This window comes from Anas acuta, chromosome 4 (assembly GCF_963932015.1).
Source record: "Anas acuta chromosome 4, bAnaAcu1.1, whole genome shotgun sequence".
Lineage (NCBI taxonomy): Eukaryota > Metazoa > Chordata > Aves > Anseriformes > Anatidae > Anas > Anas acuta.
This window is the reverse complement of record NC_088982.1, coordinates 2,378,326-2,393,018: the sequence shown is the minus strand read 5'-3', so window position 1 is coordinate 2,393,018 and position 14,693 is coordinate 2,378,326. Positions and strand designations below refer to the sequence as shown.

Genomic DNA, 14,693 nt, shown 5'->3' with positions numbered 1-14,693 from the left:
GGCCGTCCAGCCGAATTGCCCGGTAATATCAGTGATACGTGCTGCAAGAATAAGACCAAAGAAGAATAAAACAGAACAAAGGAATTTTCTCCTTTGGTCCCTGAGCTGTAGTTTGCCTTACCCTGACTTACACTCAGATGTCTGTTTTCCTACAGTGGAGGCGTACTGTCCGACGGTTTGCATTACAAAGGAAAGCTATATATGAACCAAACAGCAAAGAGAAGTTTATTAGGCTTTTTGTTCTTTGATGTTTCGGGAGATGGTCTTTGGGGAGAGATGATCTTCAGATCAGAAGTCTCAAATTTCAGAACAAAACAGGCACCTCTTACGCACGGAGAAAAAAAAAGGCAGCGTGTTTTGCCTTTTAATCCCGTATCCTTGGGATCTGAAAGGGAAAAAATAATTGGCTTTCGCACATGGAAATATTTATTGAGCTACATATCTGCAAGTGTGCTGGAGCTGGTTAGCCAAAACATGAGTTGAGGTTCCTGTGTTTTTATGGCATGTTGGTGATTTGAAGCATGCCTTCGTGTCAGCAGCCTCCGAGTCGTGCACGAAGGGCCGTTGGACAACTTGTACATTTACCCTCTCATAGATAATGTCCATCTGTTGTTCGTGGTGCAAGCACCCCCTGTTTATAAGAAAAGCTGATAAAGATCACGGGGTGTCTGTTATTCTCTCTCTATCATTGTATCGTATCATGGGGACAGAAAAATTGTGGCCACAAATAGTGCTTTACGGGTGATGTGCATGGGTTGCTGCCCGTAGCTCTTAGCATCTTCCATAGGCATGGAGATGTGTTTACCCCATCCTAGGAAGCTCTCTCTTCTGAACATGTCCTAAAAGAGGATAAAGGAGAGCTTTTAATGAGAAAAATTCTGCTTTTCCCTGCTGCCGTGTGTGCTGCCTGCCTGCAGCCTGGCCTGCCGGGCTATGCCCAGCCTTTTGGGCTCTGCTTTTAAGGCGTCAGCTTGGCCTTTTGTTTGAAAAAGGACTCGGGCTGCTGGGGAAGAGGGTTCTGTGTCAGAAAAATAAGAGCCGGCTATTAATAGGTGGTGGTAGTCAATGCGCTTTGCTTAGATAAAGGCTTAAAGGCATTCAATAGACTTCAGGTTCGTGGCTGTTCTCATGGCTTTTGTCTGAGGGAGGAACTGGCTTTGTTTTGTTGTTGTCAGGCTTCTGTCAAAAGCAGGGTAAACATTCCCTTTCAGATACTGACTGTCTTGTGCAATAGGCAAATAGCTTGTAGTTCATTTTTTTTCAAGAGACGTTCATTCCCCTTTTCAGTTTATTCAAGTATTTTGGCAAACTGTTGTATCAATCTGTGCTGTGCCATTCTTGAGTAGAATCACAGAATCCTCTAGGCTGGAAAGGAGCTTCAAGATCCCGCCAGGCCAACCATCAGCCTGACCTTTGGAGTCCCATCACTGATCCACATCCCTCAGTGCCACGTCCACACATCTCTTGAATGCCTCCAGGGGTGGGGATCCCACCACTTCCCTGGGCAGCTCTTAATCATTTTCTCCGTGAAGGAATTCTTCCCTCTATCCCATCTAAACCTTCCTGGTAAAATTTGATTTTCGTAGTGGAAGATCCCAAGGGGTGCTGGTGGGCGATCAGGCAGCAGATGTAAAGCGAGCATAGGAAGTCCTCTCTCTCTCCCCCATTGCAGAGCTGAATTGTTGACCTCCCTGCTGCAGATGTTCCAGGTGAAAAGGGTATAAATGGTTGAGAAAGCAATTCCAAGCACAGATGAATGGTTTATTTAAATGTGCTGGCGTGGGTGCATTCTCCGGGTCAGAAAGCCCCTGAGCTGTGGCTTTCTGGAAGCTGGATAACTGCATGGCTAGGATGCTCCGTACTTGCTTCATTTGTTACAGTCTTTCCCAAGCATTTTCATCCTTCCTCACGGTCCAAGGAAGATACTGGGTTAGACAAACCTGTAATTTTGCCTGCTACAGCAGCTTTTATGCTTTTGTGACACGTTAATTTCTGTCTTGAAGCATGTCACCTTGTTTCAGGAACAGGACCTGTTTAAATTGTGGGAGAATAATACAAAGGGAATTGTTTTTTTTGTAAGAATAGGAAAACTGTGATTCCAGACAGCTTTAGGGTTGCTCAGGCTAAGAGCATTTAATGTACATTTACCTTTCAGAAGAAAGGTAAATGAATTGTTATAATATGTGATTTTGCAGATCATGTGTAGGGGGGCTTCATAAACTGGTCCCTGTGGGATGTGGTTTTATCTTTCTGACAGGGTCTCGTGAGCTCTTAGGCCTGCGAGTTTGTGGCAGTTTTGAGTGTGAATACTCACAATAGTGAGACATTTTTCTTCTGAATATTTGAGAAGTTCTGCTGAAGAAAACCAGTCTGATAACACTGCTCTGCAAAAATGAGGATTAATATACGCAAATTCATTACACTGCAAATAAATGCAAATAAATACCTTCACTTTCAATTATTTTATGTGCATACTGTGTTTACTATTGTTGCCTTGCTCCCTTTTATTTAATTTCCTTTTTTTTTTTTTTCCTTTTTCAGTGGTCTTATTGTTCCTGAGAAAGATAGCAATGAAACAGTACCCGAAGTTGTAGCTACTTCTGGATACGCTCTTCTGCATTTCTTCAGTGATGCTGCCTATAATTTGACTGGCTTTAACATCACGTATAAGTAAGTAGTACCACTCCAGAGTGATTTTGGAGATTACATAAACGGTGCAGGTTGAGTAAAAGGTTTCCTCCTTCCTCAGTCTTGTCTTGAAATAAGCAATTGCCATTGAAGTGCGTAATTATGAGTAGATACTTGAATTTAGATCATCTACTGGACTCTTAGAGTGGCTAATGATGATAATGTGCTCAACATTAACTTCAGTTGTCAATTGTAAGCATGAGCAAATGCTTGCTCAAAAAGACATCACATTATTTATTTGATGTTATCAGATTTATGTGATCTTACTGAGTCAGAACTGACAGACTGTGTGCATTCTGCAGAGATACTTCTGCACAAAAAAGCTTTTGCATAATTGTACGTGTTTCACTTGGGACACTGGACTGTATCTGTTGAGGATCCTCAAGCAATTTTCTTTGGGATGCTCCTATTCAGTCCTTGGATTGAATTGCTTAGTCTGGCTTCTTATTCTGGAGTAGTGGTGGTGTGGTTTTTTGTTTCATATTTGAAGTATTACAGGTGAGTGTTTTCTGTTCACAGACATATATTTTGTCCATGTATTTTTATAATTATTTTTAGTGTAAATTGACTGCTTTTAAAAAGCTTAAGTTATTGAGTAAATGATCTCAGTGGGGAAATACTGGCAAAGATAGAAATTCGTGATTCTGGTGGGAATTGTGGGCTTTGAATTTTAAGCTCATACAGATACAAATTAGTTATGTCCTGCAGTAGGAGACTTTAATTGGGTGAAACTGGAGATGTTTCACCCCTGTCTTGAGGAAAATTAGCTGCAAAGTCCTTGATCACAGTTGACTTCTTGCAAAATTTAAAGGTTTTCTTAAAATGATGTGCTTAGTTTTGAAAGCAGTCTTGGTGCTTTTCTCCTTTTTAATCCCTTAAATTACACAGTTGATTGTTTGAAAAACGTGGGGCATCCAGAGGATGAGGAGCTTCTGCAAAGTGGCTTGAAACACAGCAGCTGAAGCAGTGGCATTTTGAAAGGATGGTTGATATCATAAACCATGACACCATCTACAGCCAGCTGTCAGTATTGCACTGTTGTGACACAGTTGAGAAATTCAAGAATAAGCTGCCCTTAAAAGTTCCTCTGTTACTTTTTAATGTCGCTTTAACTCACCTCCTTCCTTTAACTCATCTCTTTTTTGATCATTTCAAGCAATCTTCAAGTACAGTTCTGTGTGTTTCTTTTTCTTCTTCGTATTCTGGTCAATAGGTTTCCTCCTCATTTTTTTGAGGAGAGGAGATAAAAAGATGTCTTTATATTTTTTTTTCCCAGTTTATCAGTCTTTATATAGTTACTACTGGAGACAGCTACTTGAGAAATACCTGTGAAATCGTGGTCTTGGAGCTAATGACTCCACCTGTTGCATGGCAGTGGGAATATTGGCTCGTAATCTCAGCCTTTGAATTATGCTGGTTAATAGACTGGAGGAAAAAAAAAAAAGAGTTTGGAAAAGAATAGGGTCTCAGAATTTAGATCTTCAACAAGGATGCATCTAGTCTTGCCTCACGTTGCAAATGTTATAAAATCAGAAATGATTCAAAAGAAACCTGTCCTTGGCTTGGGATTCATCTCAAGTGCTTGTTTGGCGAGCAGATCCCGGAATAGCATGCAATTGTGAGTAGTTTAAGTGTAAATTGCACAGACATCACAAAAGGCTCGTGTGCTGATTACATTTTTCACTTAATGTTGGGGATTTTGAGACAATTCATTTGCATTATAAATGGCTAAAAATTTTATTGATAATTTTTCAGAGCTGTTGCGTGTTTAACTGATGAAGTGAGGGTGCTCTGTAGATGACAGGTACAGAACTAATGCATGCAGGTCCATCACGTCAGATTCTAGATGAGCTGTTCGTGTTGGTTGGTATACTAACAAACAGCTGAACTGCTGTATTAACTTCTCTTCAGCATCACTCTTGTGCTCCTTAATAAGAGATGCAGCTTAGGAGCCTGTTTCATTACTGACGAACCTTCTTTCTCTGATGTTTGCAGTTTCAATATGTGTCCCAATAATTGCTCCGGCCGAGGAGAGTGCAAGCTGAATAACAGCAGCAACGCTCTTGAATGTGAATGTGCCAAGTACTGGAAGGGAGAAGCCTGTGATATTCCCTACTGCGCAGACGATTGTGGGGCACCTGAGAGAGGGTACTGTGACTTCAATGATACTAAGACGTGTTTGTGCTCTGCAGGCTGGCAAGGTAAGTCTCTTGATTAATAAGGAGAAGTTCTTGTTAAAAGGATGCCTTTTCTGTAGGTGGTTCTTCAAAGCATTTGAGACCATTTTGCCCAACAAGTATTAGTACTTAAACTAAGAACAGAGTTAAACTTCCATCCAGCTTTTCATATCAACAGGTATCATCCAGTTTTCATATCGTCATTGGGAACAAATTTTTATTAAAGCAACTGTGCTACTGTACAAAGCAGCACCAATCTGTTGCGTGCCAGCATCAGATAAAAACTAAAACAAAAAACCAACACCACACAACCTTCAAACCTTGCTCCTTTGTACCTAAAGCTAAGTTGAGCGTGATATGATGGCAGTAGTTAACCTGTTTGAATGCATACAGTGCTTTATTCTCAGGTCCAGGTGTGCTTGTCAGCCACATCAGTCTTAGCAGCAGTTTGGACCAAACATACGTATTTTCTTTGCAAAGATAGAGTGATGCAGTAGAAATAGTCTCCTGTGAAATACCACCAGTGACAGCACGGACAGCAACTTCTGCCACTGCTTAGCTATGCTGCAAAAACATCCAGTGCAGAAAGAATCTAGGCTGGCAAAACGAGTGTCTTAGAGATGAGGCAGCAGTGCTGAGGTTAACACGCCTGCTTCTCAGACAAAAGCAGCCACAGGTAACGTACTTCAGGGTAATATACTTGTAATCAGCTGGAAGGCCACATCACCTTGTGTGGGGCAGAGCCCTTGTGATGCTTTTCTGGAGTCTGGTTGTGCATAAATCCACAGGAAAGGTGGATTTATATTTGCTGGATTCCTACCCTGCTGTTCTTTCTCCTCATCTTTCACTTAAGTATTAGGTTAGTGTGTAGACAAAACAAAGAGCCAAACAATGAAAACCAACAACAACAAATAAAAACCCCAAAACAGGCCACAACAGAATGAGGTGCAAGCTGCTCTCCTCCTCTTTCCTGTTCTGAAGTTTTTTACATCTAGAAATGTTAGCTTAGGGATATGGTTTAGTGGGGACTGTTAGTGTTAGGTCAGAGGTTGGACTCGATGATCTTGAGGTCTCTTCCAACCTAGAAATTCTGTGATTCTGTGATTCTAACCTTAGAAACTGGGAGTTTTTCAAGGCCATGTTTCAGACTGCTTCCCTGAACTGGAGATTATTGCTGGTACTCAACAAGACCAAGCAGGTGGTGCCTCTTGCAGTCAAGATCGCAGCTCTGCTATGCAGTGATTTGCTTCTATCATTGCCTAAAGGCTGTCCTGATAAACCTTTTCCCTTCCCAAGGCCTGAGCCTCTTCAACGTGTCCTGTAGCAGCCCCGTGTGTATGGATGGGTGTCACTGAGAAGGGAGAGCTTCCATCCAGCTCTGTACTTTACTGAGGCCGTGCGGTTTGCTGCTTCTGCTCTGCTGCAGGAGCCACAACAGACAGCCCAGTTAGACTTTGTTCATCCTCAGGGAGCTGGAAGATCCAGGCTAGCTATTTTGTGGTGGGCCTGTGCTGCTTTTTTTGGTTGATGGGGATCTGAAACATGGACAAAGTCTTGTGGGTCTTCTGCCTTGCGTGGCTTCTCTGCCTGCCCCTTTCCTGTAGCTCCTACTGCCACCTGATGGGCAGGAGCCCCACTCCATGGGGAGCTGTGAAGGAAAGCCTGAAAAGAGCAGAAAAATATGGATAAAACATGAAACGAACAGTTTACAAAAGCAGCATTGGGAACAAAAAGAGAAAGATAGCAAGCAGCACTGTATGAGCTTTGTTTTTCTACAGTGTGCTGCTGAGCAGCTCTCCTGAAGCTTCTGCAGGTTGTCCTGGGGCTTCTGAGTGAGAGCCTGGGGCAGGAAGAATAATGCTGGAAGAAACCTTTGTAGTGTAGAGTGGGAAAGGGTCTGCACAACACCTCTCTAATCAGAGGGGTAGAGAGAAGCTTGTCTGCTTTACTAGAACACAGATTCATCTGGTCTGGAACTGCTTTTTTTTTTTTTTATGTCTGAAACCTTTTTTTAGCATTGAAGGATGTGGTTGTGGTTGGGAGGTCTGTCCCATGAGGTCCTTGCACACCAGGTCCATCCCTGATGATACCGTGGGCAAGGAAATGGCGAGCAAAGCTTCCATCGACTATGTGGCCGTGCACAATCTTCATCACCTATGGTGCAGGATACTGACTTCTAGTTGAAATGCAGACTTTTGCCAGAAGGTTTAACTTCTAAAACTGTTTTTCCCAGGTCCTGGCTGTTCAATTTCTGTTCCCGCAAACCAGTCATTTTGGACCCGGGAGGAATATTCTCTTCCAAAACTTCCTAGAGCATCTCACAAAGCCGTAATCCACGACAATAAAATGTGGATTGTTGGAGGCTATGTCTTCAATCATTCTGACTCTCAGAAGGTTTTAGCGTGAGTATAAGCCTGGATAACATACTTTAAGAACAACACAGACCTGTGAATTATTTTTAGAAAATGCTACCTGACGTGCTGTGCTTTCCCCTGTGCTCCATTTCCAAGGGGAAACAGCAATAATAAAAAACTTTGACTCACGTTTGAGACATGGGAAAATGCTGACAAGGGGTGCTAATTTTGGAAAAGAAAAATGTAAGGTTCCTAATAGTCACAGAGTTTTTGGTTAACCTGCTTATGACAGCATTCAACTCTTTACTGTATATTTCTAGGCTAGCTTATAAATTATATCTAGCCTTGTATTCGCAGAGGGTAGTTCTGCTTCTGTGTTATTAGCCCTTCATTATATTGTGTCTGTGTGTCTCCAGAGTGTTTGACACCTTGATGGAGTCATACTGATTACTGTGGATGTGGAATGGGATCCCAACTGGGAGTGGCATTTTGGGATGATGACATTTATGGAACCTGTTTAGGAGATTTAGCATTTACTAAGTTATCAAGTAGAACTTGTGTATCCTCCTTGAAATCCCCCATAAAAACACTTCAGGCTTCCTCTGGAGCTTGACAAAATTTTGGCATACCTAGGCAAAAGCGAGTACAGGATTTTTTTTTCCAGGGTTACCTGCATACCTGACTTTCAGTGACCTTTGTGAAAGCTGTGCATTTAGTTAGTGGAAATTGAAGAGGAGCTACAAATGTACACATACTTGTAGAACAGTTGCTGATTACATCCACAATTTACTCTTTCAAAGTCATGCCTGATTTTTCAACAGATACCCCGTGCCTTCATTAAATGCTTTCTCAGAGCTGATTTTATCTCATACAGCTCTAAGCCTGGCAAACATAGTTCATTCTTTTATCTAAGAAGCCAGAGGCCATTTTCAGGGCAGAGGGTTTATCTAATTTCAAGTTTACAGAAAAAAATATGTTTGAATGACAAAGACATAATTAAAAATATCTTTTAAACATGGGCAGTTTTTTTATCAAGTTACTGGAACTTACCTGAGCTTAGTGCAACCTTTTCCTACTGTTTTCAGTGCGTCTTTTGGTGTAAATTGTCATAGCTTAAGAGCAAATGCATTAGCTCTTGGCTCTTCTTGAGGAAGAAAACTCAGGGTAAAGCAAATCAATGCGTGGATGTTGAGTAACAGAGCAGGCTTGACTGGATCTTTTTTTGGTCTGCATGCATGCTTTGTGCGCTCTGACATCTTGGTGGGACACTTGTTAAATAATTTCCAACGAATTCTGGAAAGAGCTAGCACTAAGTTTCTCAACTTGATAGCAACTTCTCTGAAAATCATTTCAATTTTTATTATACAGCTATGATCTTATTTCTGAAGAGTGGCTTCCCCTGAACAGCACTGTGAACTCAGTAGAGATGAGGTACGGTCATTCGCTGGCGATACATAAGGTAAGTTCAGTGTTGCACATTCATCACCTAGCTGTGTTTTTCCCTTTTCTCCCCTACTCTGCTAACCACACAGATCAGCACAGATCAGTCGTGCTTTGGGGGAAGCTTTTCTTCTTCAAAGGCTTGTGCATGGATATCCCAGTCTGTGTACTTGTACTCCAGGGAACCCTTGAACTGGTATCATAGGATTTCTGTAGTGCATTTGCTTGCATGTTCCTCCTTTCCCTCTTTTCTCAGAGATTTTTAAGGCTGACTGAGGTCAGTGAGTTAATTATTTCCTTCTCACTGCCTGTGCTCGTAAGACATGCCTGATGACTGGAGTTTGCTGGAGTTCCTCCGGTTCCCCAGTTGCTTTTTGTGTAGCCCATGTAATTATTATGAATGAGCTCCCATGGGTCCAGTTGAGAATTAGGGATTTTTGGAGCTGATCTACTTATGCAACAGACCTATGAATCTGTTCTTCCAGCATCTGAAAGAAGAGGATTTGACTTTTCTTAAATCATTTCTCACCTGCCTGCGTTGCTGTGAGTGCAGACCACGTGAGAGCAGAATGGCAAAGTCTTTGGCTTTCTGGTCTGTTTGAGAAGGAAGCGAGCTAATTATTTACTGATCTTTGGTCTTGGACTGTTAATTAGCTCATCACAGTGGAAGCTTATATTAAGCATAACTAAAAACACTTGAAAAACTCCACACAGCCCAGTTAACAAATAGATCACTCGACAAAACTCATAAAGATGGAAATCCCTAGCTGCAAGGGATCAATACACATTCTGTGAGTAACTTCACAAGTTGGGCACTTGTTAGTAGGTTCATAGTCAGTGACAGGTGGGGGTTCTCAGCAATTTCTCAAGAAAAGCCAACTCTATTAGAGAATTTCCCTTTCCAAGGTTACCGTCTTGTCAGCAAGAAGGCAGGGCTTCACTACACACATCAGGCATCTTGGAATGACTCAAAAATCCATGGGAGAAACACGCGAATAAAACTAGATGGAGTTTGGAGCTTAGCTCTTAATTAGGCAAGATTTTATTAATCATCCTGTATCCTGTCACCCTTCTTTCCAAAAGGTCCTATTTGTTTGGCAATACATTTATTTGTGAGACAAAGCTTTCAGCGTGCAGACACAAGATTTTCCATCTTAACTGCCTTTCTTGCCAGCTATCTTTTGCATTTTGCATTTGCAAGTCATGGGATGGGTTCAGCTTGCATTATTAAAACACTCAACATCAGGTGCCTACCTTTGGGTGCCTTTGGGGAGCCTCTTAGCTCCATTTATAGTGAAAACAGATGTACTCAGTACAGGCAGTGAAATCTGGAGAGCAAGTCAGCTCACCCAAAGGCATGCCTTCCCTGCTTTCAAACAGGGGAATTATTCTCCAGGCTTCACTGTTTTTACAGGGGATGCTTAGACCCTGGTAGCATACAGACACCTCAATTTCAGTGTCTGTCATCTGAAGGTCAATCCTGCCCCCTCCATTCCCTCATCTCAGGTGAGTTCTGTGTGCTGAAGGCATTTTGGTAGCACGGACTTGGGTACAAAGCCTGGCAGTCATGGCTGCTTTCGTATCAAATGTGACCAGTGGGAGCTTCCTTCCTTGAGTAAGGAGACAAACCTAGGCTGGGGGAAGTTAAAATATGGTAACCTCGTTATTTACCTATTAGCTGTTTCCTAAATGCCACGCCTCATTTTAAACCCAACTTCTTTTAGGATGATATATACATGTATGGTGGAAAAATAGATGCCACGGGCAACGTGACCAGCCAGCTGTGGGTGTTCAACATTCCCAGGCAGACGTGGACTCAAGCAACACCGAAAGCCAAGGAGCAGTATGCTGTTGTTGGCCACTCGGCACACATCATCACCTTGAAAGATGACAGCGTGGTCATGCTCGTCATCTTTGGGCACTGCCCTCTCTATGGGTATATCAGCAACGTCCAGGAATACAATCTTGGTGAGTGGCACCCTACCTACCTTTTGGGTCCATTTTAACATTTGAAAATCATTTCAGTGGTCCATACTCAGACAGCAAAACTAAGGTGCCTGTGTTCTTCTCCATTTATTTATTTTTAAGAGAGGTTTGTTTTAAATTCCAGCATTTGTGTAGGTCACATCGTGAGCAATCAGCCACGTGTCTCCAGCTTTATACAGATTATTAGGTCCCAAAGGCAAAAAAGCTGTAACTGAGAGACAAAGCAGGATAACTGTGGGACATTTGAATTTGTTTTCCTCTCTTTCTTGCAAAGCAAACATTTTCAATATTATTTTTATATCCTATGACTGCAAGAATGGCTGTAGCAATTGAAAGCAAGTATCCACTTAACCAGATATACCTATCTCCCATAGCAGTCATTACCGAGTGCTCAGGGGAACAGGGAAAAACTTTCTGGACTCCCATTTACTTCATATCTCTGGAAATAGTCCAAACTCTGATTTTAGGATCTTCAGATTTCTAGTTTTAGCAGTGGAGAAATGTAGGAAGCTCTCCAGATGAAATTGAGCTGCTCCCTAAAGCAGCTGTGCTGAAATGGCTCTCTGGAGGCATATCCCTTGCTCCACTGGACCCCTAGAGAACATAGTTAAGCAGAGGAAGTTTACAATGTGAGTGTGTTCATTATTGTCAGAAGTAGTGGCTGTATAACCACTTTTGACCTGTTCGTTTTCCTTTTTTGTTTTGGATTTGCCCTGCAGTTAGGAACCCTGTTTAGGGTTCCTAAATTCTGCACTAGCTATGGAGATTTGGTGCAAAATTTGGTGTTCTTTGTTTCAGTTGCCATCATATTAAGTCTGCAGTGCTTCAAATATTATTTTTGAATGACAGAATAGGACCGTTAATCATATATTATTTTTTAACTGTAGTGTTCTTCACAGTCATATGTAACTTGGCTTCAGTGCTTAAATATGTAAAATAAAAGTGCTCTTGGGTACTACTCCAAAGCAAGCCACAATGCTGTCATTTTCATTTTCATGTTGCCGAAGTGCAGTGTATTATTTCTGTCATTTTTATCTTTCGTTTACTTAGCTTGTCTGCAAAATTTAATAAACCACTGCAAAAGAGATGTTTCTGGCCTAATTAAAAATACCTGACAATAATTCTTGACAACAAACTTGCTACCTGAAGGAGAACACTTCTGGATGTCAAGTGATAGACAGCGTCTAGAGCTGAGTCAAGGGAAACCCAATTTGTTTCACCATCAGATGTCTTGATAAGTTACTAATGGAGATAAATTAACCGTGGTTTGTCTCTCCTGTTTTTCATTTCTCAGCCACGAATACGTGGAGCATCTTACAGACAAGTGGAGCTTTGGTGCAAGGAGGGTATGGTCACAGTAGTGTTTATGATCCGAAGACAGAATCCATTTATATCCACGGAGGTTACAAGGCATTCAGTGCCAACAAATACAGGCTAGCAGATGACTTGTACAAATATGAAGTTCATACCCGTATGTGGTAAGTACTTCTTGTTCCTCTATACCATCCCTTGCCTTTGTTATGTGGTGGGCAAGAGGCTGGGCTACCTGCTAAGGGTGCAGTAGTACAGAGTTACATGCATTCAGGATAGATAGCGTGCTCCTTTATGTGTTATTTTTATGTCTTTTATGACTCGAGAATCACATAATCACACATAATCAAGGCTGCAAACGAGCCAAGAAATCCGTTTTAATCTATTGTTGTATTAAAGCTGAAAAGAGAAATATTTGATGGGATTTTCTTGCCAGCAGTACAGATTCTGCATACGAGCACAGTTACTGCAGTCAAGTCAGTGGTAATTCATTCTGCAGTTAAGACCACAAAAGAATTTCAATTATAACCCCATTTTCTTCTGACTGTGTGACTGTTTGAAACATTTGTTTCTTAAGTTGAAATCTTCTGTGAGTGGTTTTTGCCCAGAGGTGAGTTTCATTAGAGAGCTATAGCAAAACTTCACACCTTTGAGCTATGGACGTGAAATACGTTTTCCTCAATTTTGTGTTTTTTACTGAAGCTTTTTTAAAGGCACCGTTGAGATAGGAGGCTGGTCTTTTGAATGAACATGTGTAATTTTGACTCACCATATTGTTTTTTTTTTCTTAGAGTTTAAAATAGCTTGTATGTCTGCAACAACAGTTGGTGAGCTTTTACCAATGAGTAAAGCGACTAGTGACAAATTTCTAAAAATCTTCCTTGTTGCTCAGTAGTACACGTGGTAACAGCCTCACTTCCTTTCTTGGTTCATTTAATCCTTTCGTTCAGCCTGGCAAACCTGGCTGGACAGTCAGCAAATGTCACAAGTGTGACAATTTTCTTCCAAAGGGTTCCAGCACCAAATTCCTTTCATGGCATTCAGCTTGTCAGCCTCCAGAGGACAGGCAGAGCAGGCAAGCAGTCACCTTGCAGCAGGACACCTGCTGCCTGGTCATCTTTATTGTAGGTTTTTTGGTGTTACTGACTCCTTCTTTGGTTCCAAGGATTTCATGGTGAGGAAGGGCAAAAAAGCAGCCTCCTAATCCTTATTCTGGCAAGTTTGTTTCTCCCCATTTCCCTCCAGTGTTTTGACTGCTAGTTTTACAGTCTGACACTTGTGGCCCTGCTCAGCAAGCCCCGTGTGCTGCAACACTGCAGCTCATGCCCTAAGAATGTGTCCCCGGCCCCATTTCCTGGCTATTTTGCTGTGAAAGTCTCAGCTTTGGTACCTGCTGCCTTCGGAATGCTTCTGGACTGCAGAAGTGTCAGCAGCACAGCCTGCAAGTCGTGACACCGCTGTTTGCAGCACAGACATGGTCACATCAGGGTTTTCCTGCAGTCACATCCTCTCAGAATAGCAGGGAAACTCTACGAAGGGTGACTGCTTGTGGTCAGTGCTGTTAATCACGCTGATTAAAGGTGAGGTCAGTGGTAATAAGATTAATGCCAGCTGTGGTTTAATCAGGGGTGAGGCATCAAGTTCTCCAGGTGTTAAGCTGCAGGGTTCTGCTGTTGGCAGCTGCATAGATTTCCTTGAAATAGTTTCGTTAGTTTTGAACAAGAGATGATACCCAATTTAAAAGAATGATTTAGGTTCCTATAAATTTAATACTGCCTGAGCTGGAGTTTCCCCAGACAGTGTCCATATCAGCAGGTTTAATTGACTGAGCCCTGTTAGTGTGAAAACTTGATAATCCCTAGGGAAAGAATTGATGATTAGGATCCATAGCTTTGGCGAGATGCCTTCATAGATGTATTTCTCCTATAAATTAGAAAGCAGATTGGGATGTGAGAGCGAAATTACAGGAGGAATTGAACAGTCTGGTGAGAAAGTTGTTAAGTATCTCATTAGGAAAACTAATTAAATAGGACCTCCACGTTCCTTCACCATGTGCCCAAATCATTCCTCAGCTAGGATTTAGGGATTGATTTGCCTTTGCCAGGTCCTGATCAGTTTCCTTAATACATATATTTTTGTTTCTGAAGGACAATTCTTAAAGACAGCAGATTCTTTCGCTATTTGCACACTGCTGTGATAATGAGTGGAACCATGCTGGTGTTTGGAGGAAACACGCACAACGACACTTCCATGAGCCACGGCGCTAAGTGCTTTTCTTCCGATTTTATGGCATATGATATTGGTAAGTTCTTGCAAAAATAATAATAATAAAAAAAAATATCTTAGAGATTCACAAAGAGCTGTCTTCAAGAAGACTAATTTACATGCTGGGTGTATCATACCAAATGCTACTAAGCATACTGCAGAAGAATGTGTAATCAGGAGAAGCACATTTAGCTTAGCACGTATTACCAAGCAAATGAGCTGCTGCAGTGATTTCGAGGCAAATAGAGCAGCAGTTTCGTGGTCAACGGTTTGTACACAACCTTGGGCGTTAAAAATTTTCTTGGATAGAATGCACATTGTTCTAACGTCTCAGCCAAAAAGCTGTAGTGAGATTCTGAACGGGTTTTAATCCGTGAGTTAGGAGAAATGCAGGCTGTTGGGATAGTGACAAGCACTGCTGAAGCTCAGCTTGTCCAGTGCGTGCTCCTGTTTTAACTGAAGGCTGGCTCAG

At 41.9% G+C, this 14,693-nt stretch overlaps 1 protein-coding gene across 3 annotated transcripts in view; it reads left to right on the top strand.

The window, feature by feature from the left end:
* The window catches only part of ATRN (attractin), a 145,190-nt gene that overhangs the window by 40,227 nt on the left and 90,270 nt on the right, over nucleotides 1–14,693 (top strand). For all 3 annotated transcript variants that reach the window (XM_068679533.1, XM_068679535.1, XM_068679534.1), the window contains exons 4-10: nucleotides 2,542–2,670; nucleotides 4,684–4,889; nucleotides 7,099–7,267; nucleotides 8,588–8,678; nucleotides 10,384–10,627; nucleotides 11,940–12,123; nucleotides 14,104–14,258. In XM_068679533.1, coding sequence (XP_068535634.1) covers nucleotides 2,542–2,670; nucleotides 4,684–4,889; nucleotides 7,099–7,267; nucleotides 8,588–8,678; nucleotides 10,384–10,627; nucleotides 11,940–12,123; nucleotides 14,104–14,258 — 1,178 coding nt within the window. The remainder of the gene's footprint in view (nucleotides 1–2,541; nucleotides 2,671–4,683; nucleotides 4,890–7,098; nucleotides 7,268–8,587; nucleotides 8,679–10,383; nucleotides 10,628–11,939; nucleotides 12,124–14,103; nucleotides 14,259–14,693) is intronic.